The sequence below is a fragment of the Sitodiplosis mosellana genome, unplaced genomic scaffold, assembly GCF_009176505.1.
Source record: "Sitodiplosis mosellana isolate CC-2019 unplaced genomic scaffold, AAFC_SMos_1.0 Smas_scaffold_3, whole genome shotgun sequence".
Classification (NCBI taxonomy): Eukaryota; Metazoa; Arthropoda; class Insecta; order Diptera; family Cecidomyiidae; genus Sitodiplosis; species Sitodiplosis mosellana.
Window position 1 is genome coordinate 3,052,523 of NW_022595246.1, and position 8,278 is coordinate 3,060,800.

Here is an 8,278-nt window from a genome sequence, read left to right on the forward strand (position 1 = left end):
ACCGACTCTACCTAACTAGAGGTTTTGCCAAAGTTTTGCAACCAACAGAAAAAGTGTTTAAAACTGATAAGTTTTTTTTGGAGATGTTTATGTGCATTTGAAAGAGGATATGATCAAGCCAGAAAAAAATGGTGCGAGGCTGGATGTGCCGAAGCGATTGAACATGGATAGATGTTCAGTTTTCATTTGCTACGTAATATTTGGAATGAAATTTCGTGACAACGGAGTAACGCCTTTGGGAATGTTGTGTTTCGCAGCATTTTCAAAGTGCGACTGAATGGTTTTGGTTTTGTTCAAATGTTTTATACGTTTCCCCGCCCGCATTTCGTTAAAAGGGGTGTAATGTAAGCGCAAGCGCCCTTTCAACTTCGAAAACGGCGGAGACATTCAAACTAATGCTGGAGAATTTTCACCACTAGGAGTGATTGTGACGTATCGACATACTCGGATTAGGGAGTAAGACACATTGAATTGTGATTTAGCGGTTTTGATAAATTGATATTGCCATAATAACAACATCTTAAGTAAAAATTGTTGAGTCATTCAATCAAACATCAACTTCGCATTCAATCTGAAATATTTCCATCAAATTGATTTCAATCGAAGCTACGATGAAGATGATGATCTTGATAGGCAACAAAAACTTTACGCCGCATATTGTGAGCGGAACGATGCTAACATGACAAATTGTTCTCATAAGCACTTCCAAGTTGTAGTTTAATTCATTTAGTGTTTGTTAACCAACCTTTGGCCTATGTGTGGCAGTAGATGTCAATTTAATTCAAATCCAATGACTTTTAGAGAACTAAAATCGATTCAAATGAAGAAGCGTTTTCAATTTACTTAATTTGTATGGCTTCCGGACTTTGTGTTCGGTTCGAATTGGATGCAAACATGGAACGAATGCAGTCAAAGTCAAAGAGATCGCCAAAAGCCGGTGTACGAAACAAGTTCAATGGAAGTTGCAGCTTGGAGATTGTTGCCAAGTTCTTTGGATAAAAATCTGTTTATTTTGCTCCAATCAATCGAAATGTTTTTTTTCTCTCAAAAGTGCTTCGAGATTTTCATCAACTTTCAAATTAATTTTATCGAAAACCATTTGCTTCTCGCATTTTTTGCATGCTTCAAGGGGAATACAATGCTTCGAAAAGCAATAAATGCAATCGAAGTGAGCTTAAAAATGAAAGGCAACTCATCAAATCAGACAGGTGCATTGGATGAAGCAGAGAAAAAAAAACCAGAATGTGAATGAAAAAGCACCGAGTGCTTTGAGCAACTTAAAAAGTGTTCGTGAATGAATACAAATCAACCACTGACGGAAAAGAAAACTGAAATGAAGGTGCCATATTTGAAAGCGGTTCAATTAAATGCGTTTAGCATTTGTCTTTCAAACGGAACTAAGTACACACAAATCCGTGCAGTGTCTGGTTTAATCCTATTCACGTTTCTTCCTATTTGAAAAATCGACGTTTGTCGTAATCAGAGAAAGAGTGTCAACGGACGGGAAAAAGTTCCGAATTTTTCGCTCAGACAGAATGAATGAATAATGATGTCTCGGGGCATTATTGAAACGAGATAATTGAGTCGAGTGTTTGTTCCTTTTATGTTACTCATCACATCAATCTTGAATGCGTCAATGGCTCCAATATTTGCATGGATTTTTCGATAGCTCATTTCCATCGAGTCTTGTTTTTTATCAAAATAATCCAAGTGGAGGGAGGGACGTAGAGAAATGAATTAAAACGAAATGCAAACAAATCAAAAACTTATCTCACATTGGCCATGAATCAATTTCACTTTTTCATTTATAATTGTCGCAAAATTCTTGAATACCGAATGGCTATAGCTTACTGCAACGGAGCCAATTAACGGAATAAAAACAGATCGGAAATCGAAGCGACCTGAAATACCGCGATAAATATATAATGTCAAAGTCAATCAACTGGAAAATTGGTCTAGACGAAACCGTTCAGTTGGGGTATATTGCATCCATATTCGATTAATGGAAGTTAATCAAGTAATGAAAGTTCAATATATACAACGACAAAAACGCAATTTTATTTTATTATCTGCATGTAGCTCTGAATTGGTGTACAATTGCTTATGATTTTTTCGAGAAGAGATTCAAATTCTTTCCACCCTTATTCTGACGATCCCCATACAATTTCTGAATAGCTTTGCACACTACTAGAAAATTTTAGTTCTGCTGAATTTGTTTGAAAAAAAAAAAAACATGTTTTTGTATACTCATTTCCATTAATATCTGTGATGTCAAACTCATTTGACATATTTCGGGACGCACTCCTGAGAATATAGAGACGGTTTGAATATTGAAAATCACAGATGTCGCTAAGCTATGAAAAAAAAAACATTGAGCAATGTTTTTGGATTAAAAAAACATTTCTTCTTCGATAAAATTCTAAGCACAACTTGACAGTAATTCCGCGGTGATTATGAGTTTAATATGCATGAACATCTTGAAGAAGCAACGCGATCAAGTAGGTCTTTTCGTGCCAAAGCCTCCACTTTTCCTCTCAAAGTCAATGACTTTTTCGCCCAAAGCAGTTTCAGAGACTTTTTATCCCAAATTGATAGAATCCGAACACGCCCGGAAATCGTGCACTGAATATTTCGACGTCAACTACCGCATATCTTCCGACATCGTGTGTTTTTGAAATGAACATTTTGGAATGAAAATTAGGCCTTTTTGAGCCAAAGCGCTCCACTTTTCCTTCCAAATTCAATGACTTTTTCACATGATGTAGCGGGATCTGTATTGAAAATTCATTTGTTTGTCTCCATTGATACATAACCACCAAGGGTATGTTTCGTCTTGTTTGCTTTGACATTTCTTCGTAACAGATATTAATGGAAATGACTATACTAAAACTTTTTTAACCCTTTATCACATATTGGTTCCTAAAGTAACCAGATACGCCAGACGCTATGAAACCACTGAATATTTTTGCATTCTTGTTTGGAAACAAATGTAGGGAATTGAACTAGCTTTCATTTGATACTTTACAGGCTACAATTGGCTGGCTGAATGAAAAGTTTTTTCTGTTCATGTACTGCTGTAAAAAAAATGCGAAATTATAGCAGAATTCCACATTTTTCCTCCTCTTATCTTGTGGGTTTGTTCATTCTTTTCAATTGTCAAATTGGGACTCGTAGGACCAAAACACATCAATTTAACTTTCTGCATCATTAGTTTTATGAAATTTAATTTTTTCAAGCTTTTATAGTGATTTGACACTTTTGATTCTTTTCCGATTTTCTCGACAAATACGCAATTTTTCAAAAATCTACGTATGAGGTCTTTCTCTATTTATCATGGCACAAAACATATATATCAAAATGATTCAAAAACAAAAAATTGTGCATCAAAGGGTTAAAAAGCAACATTAGCTAATTTTTGACAACGGATTCGTGTTTGGCGTCCCAAAAAACACTAAAAATGATATGTCACTAGATTCGATTTGAATAACCTATGGGTTTTCAATCAATATATATGTTGAAAAATAGGTCAAAAACAGCCATTTTAAGTACGGCTCTATCGACCAAAAGATTTTAACATTTTTTTGATCCGAAAATAGGAATCAGCCAAATTTAATTTTAAGCTATTGGGAGCATATACTTTACCATGATAAATCAGTTTGGACCACCCTACATATCATTCACTTTTTCAAACATCACATACCTCATGCACCGCTACTGGTAACAAATAAGTTCCGGTGGAAAGAATACCTGTAACATAAACCAATAATAATGCAACCTGTAGAATAAGCGTATGAATGCCAAGATTTTCTCTTGAAATGAACAAACAATGTCGTCCAAAACTAAATGATTTCGTAACTACCTCGGTTTGAATCTTTACGCCACATTTCATATTTTCCACAAGAAAATAGAATCCAATCTTAATCTACATCAAATAGAACGGTGGAATCATTCTGCGGAAGTGCCAATACATTACCTGGGCCATCTTTACTTGTCTTTACTGTTATGAAAATATGTTATTTTTCGCTCATTTAAAAAAAAATTAATCATAGCTTTAGGACATTAAATCGACAAAAAATACCTCTTGAAAATTGACAAAAGAGTGTCTTGTGCCCATGCGTTAAGAGCTTTTTCCAAAATGCACTTGACGTGTTTCACTTTGAGGCTTCCAATTTGTTCATTGATTAATCTGCGAATCGTTTAAAAGCTCAGTAGAAAACCAAATCAAAATATTTGCCTGGGATATTTGGTTTGATTCGTTGAACAATTGGCTACAAAAATTGCAACCTCCACTTTATTGAAAAAATTCCAAAAAACTTGCTGTTGTCTTTCATATTTCGATTTTTTATTACTTTTATCACATTTCAAAGGAATTTTCATACTTTTCCGATCAATAAATACTGAAATAATTTACATTCAAAAATACAAATTTAAGAAAAAACTGACATTTCCCATTCAAAACGCATTATGGGCACTCAGGCACCGATTTCACGAACAACGTTAGAAAATACATTTTACGGTTTGAAGGTTAAACTACATAAAATCCCTTGTAAAATCCACAATTGAAATCGCCCTACCCGAAGTCATTCCGGCAAATCTTCCAAGATTTGAATATTCATCTGAATTTTTGCACAAAATCTATGGGCGTAAGTATGATATCGATGATGCTTGTGCTCTTATCCGCTGTCAAGTTTCCGCAAATTTTATTTTTCTAATCAATAGCTGACCGCTGAATTCAATTTATATGGTTTCATTTCTAATGCGTCATTTATTATTACCAATTTAGATTTATTTTTATTGGTGCAAATTGTAAATTGAGATTTGGCTCTAGAGCATCTGCATTTCATTGCAGATTTTCCATTCTTTTTGTACATCCGTTCAAGTCAAATCTTGTTGCTTGATCTCATACCAATATTCATAAAGCTATCATTCCAATTCATCAATTATTGTTCATGTGCTTTTAGTCTGAGTATCAAAGTGATCTCTTTATGCTCAAGACAAGTGCTGTTTTTTGCTCAGGATAAATTTTCGAAATTTTCCCAATGGGGCCGAAATGATTTTTGGTCGGTGTGGCTCGCTAGGCCGCACCAAATTAGGCCATTTGCCACCATTTATCCGGATCCATAGCCCCCATAGGTAGGAAAAATTGGAACTCTTCAGAGAGTCTGACTCTTGATCAATGATCATATCTATTGACTAGATCGAGAGGAGAGTATGTGAAAAAATTCTAATATATTTTGAAAGAGGAGAGTATGTTTTCTGATGATTCTGTTGGCGTTAAAGTAGAGTATGTTGTAGTACCGTCTAGCCTCTGCGGTCTTCACGGTTTTCGCGCAACTGATAGGAGATAACAACATAGTGTCTTCAGCAAAGTTGTAGTACTCGAGGTCTTCTATAACATTGCTGGAGAAATCTATCTCTTATCTCTTATCAGTTGCGCGCAAATCGCGCACATAAAAAAGCAAATTTTATATAGAACTTTTTTTTTCTTATCATTTTTCGCGCTTTTCGCGGAACTGATAAGAGATAAGAGATAACTGGCTTCAATGCAATGTTATAGGAGACCTCGAGTGCTACAACTTTGCCGAAGACAACAAGTTGTTATCTCTTATTAGTTCCGCGGGAACCGTGGAAAACCGCGAGGACCCGCCAAAAATGAACATACTCGCCCTTAACCATTTTTGAGTCGAAAGAAACTTACTCTTCTCTTTCATAACAAAGTCAGATGAACTTACTCTCCTCTCGATCTAGTCAATAGATATACAAATTCTATTTATGAAGATGTGATACCAGATTATCAATAGGTTAATACATGTTGTTTTTAGTTGGGACCTCGAATCCATGCACTTCTAAGTTTTACAAGGATTGAAGTTTTCTCGTTAGTAACATGCATTTCCTTCATTAAGCATACAGTGTGCAAAATGCGAACGATTTGCAATTGATTTTCTATTTATTATTTTACAGCTGAAATTTGCGTCTGGTGTACACGATTAATATAAGCACTACTTTTTCCAACACAATAAGTAATAATAAGTTTCGAAATTCATTCTAAAATTGATTAAAAAACATTAAAAATAAAATTGAGTCAGTGACAAAAATGCATAATTGTTATAGATTAGAAAACATAGCGGAAAATCTTCTTGATTGGTTCTGAAATGGCAAGCATTTTCCATCGAACATTGTTTCGTACTCCTTTCATGAAACGCAGCATACGTGCTTTTTTGCTTCGATCCTTGCCGCGCGGTCCATACAAGATTTGTATTCCATTTCGATCATCTTCGTGCAACCCCTTAAACTCGTTTCTGTAAGATGCATACATAACTGCCTCTTCAACATTCGAATGATCTAGACCCAACGCATGGCCGAACTGGAGGAAAATATACCGGTGTACGTATATATTGGAAAATATACATATTACTTTAAGTAAGCATATACCTCATGCACTGCTGCATACATTAGATCGGATCCGGAATCTTTATTATCTGGCGATGGTGTCCAATTTTGTTCGGCATTGAATCGAAGAATAACTTTTACGGGATTCGGAGGATTGGCATAGCCTAATATTTTTTGTGTTGTTTTGAACATGGCTTGAAGTTCGCAAGATCTTGAAAATAAGAGAATGTGTATTGAAATACAACAGTTTTTACAAGTTTTTCTTTCGATTCGAGCATTGGAGTTAAACAGATGTTAACAGACTGCTATTAATAACAGTCTTTGAAAATAGTTTTACCAGAAACGTTTGGGATATGTAACGAAAATTTACCGCGAGAATCCAACTTCAATATCTGCACGTTTTGTGTTCACTTCACAAAAGTTTAATGGCGTTTCGCGTGACCAAACATCAAGAGCTTGTTTCAGAATACCTTTTACCCAATCAACGTTCAAATTATTTATATTTTCATCGACAAGTCTGGAATAAAAATGAAAAATACGATCTTTTTCAATATTGACCAACTCAATTCAAAATAACCAATCATTGTGATCACCGCCATGTGAGATTTGTTCTGGGCCATCTCAATTCAAAGTTTGCAAATCGTCGTACTCGATGCTTCAAGTGATCCTCTTTTGAAGAATGTAATGATTGTGGTAATATCATTCCAGCACAACGCGGTTGCGTCATTAATTTACATGTGTTATGGTCAATGAACCCAGACACTCGTATTCGATTTGATTGTTGATATGACTTGATCGCTTCTTTCAATTGATTTTTATTTTCAGTTTGGTTATAAGACGTCGGTAAATGCCCCAATTCCATCAAGAACGTTACCTATTGGATGAAAATAAAACAAAATTATATACAAAACCTGATAGATATCAATGAAAAAGTAAAACATTCTGTTCTGGAATATAAAATATTCATGGGAATGGAAAAATATTCCATTAACACACAATTTCATCGTTGCTCATCTTTTCACAGCTGAAAATAGGTTTCACCGAAAAACCATGTACACAAAGCAAAACAAGCAGCCACACTATCTGTGACACGAACACTTCCTTTCGCACTGTCATTATTTTGGGTTACACAATGACAAATATGTATGAATGACACTGTTCACTCAAACGCATCAGATAATCAACTGAATGCTTGACCATATTGCATGAAGTGTATTGGTCAATGAGCACAAAAAATTCCTTCAATGAGACAGAATGAAGGCATATTGCGAGAGATAGTGCATGTTTTGTGCATTTAATTATGGCATAGTTTTCATTCTTTTCCACTTGTAGCCAGTTTTATTACAAGGCATATCGTATTTTGATTAGATTCATTCATTTGGACCGGAAGCATGTCATGTGTAAGTGTGTTTAAAACCGAATCAGTTTGAATTCATGAATGAACTTAAACACTGTTGAAAGCAATGCACTTGAAATTTGTATACATTATGTGAGAAATGCTGGTCAACTATAATGGAGCAGAGTATATCTCCCATAGATAGCCAATTGATATTCGAGAGCGTACATTTAAGTTTTTCACATTTCTTCACTTCAAGTTCTGATTTAGTTTTTTTGTGGACGTGCATGTCGATGAGAAATTCGACGATGATTTCGAGTGTATTCGAAACTACTTGAATTTGCCTGTTGAAATATCATTTGAATACGTTTCCCATTTTGCAATTTCCATTGGTAACTCTTGCTTTCAATTCCATCATGAGATGGTAATTGAGGCTCTTTCGCACTGTCCACTTGCGCACGCGCGCCAAATGTGATGTAAATATCTATTTAAATGCGTTTGCTTTTAATATAAAATAATGTGGAATTGCTTTTGCTGTTGTGATTTTGATCT

At 35.1% G+C, this 8,278-nt stretch overlaps 1 protein-coding gene across 2 annotated transcripts; it reads right to left on the reverse strand.

Annotated features, from left to right (window-relative positions):
- Positions 1–6,095: 6,095 nt before the first annotated feature.
- On the reverse strand, positions 6,096–7,544 carry LOC129566092 (matrix metalloproteinase-2-like). 2 transcript variants are annotated; one of them, XR_008687694.1, is made up of 5 exons: positions 7,387–7,544; positions 6,984–7,264; positions 6,728–6,907; positions 6,433–6,601; positions 6,096–6,364 (listed from the first exon to the last, which is right to left on the reverse strand). XR_008687694.1 is itself a non-coding variant. In XM_055441644.1 (5 exons), exons 1-5 carry the CDS (start codon positions 7,504–7,506, stop codon positions 6,113–6,115), a joined length of 969 nt encoding a protein of 322 aa, XP_055297619.1. In that variant the 5' UTR covers positions 7,507–7,544; the 3' UTR covers positions 6,096–6,112. The 2 variants fall into 2 exon arrangements, 1 of the variants encoding a protein (XP_055297619.1); XM_055441644.1 differs by having other exon boundaries at positions 6,761–6,907.
- Between the last annotated feature and the right edge of the window lie 734 nt (positions 7,545–8,278).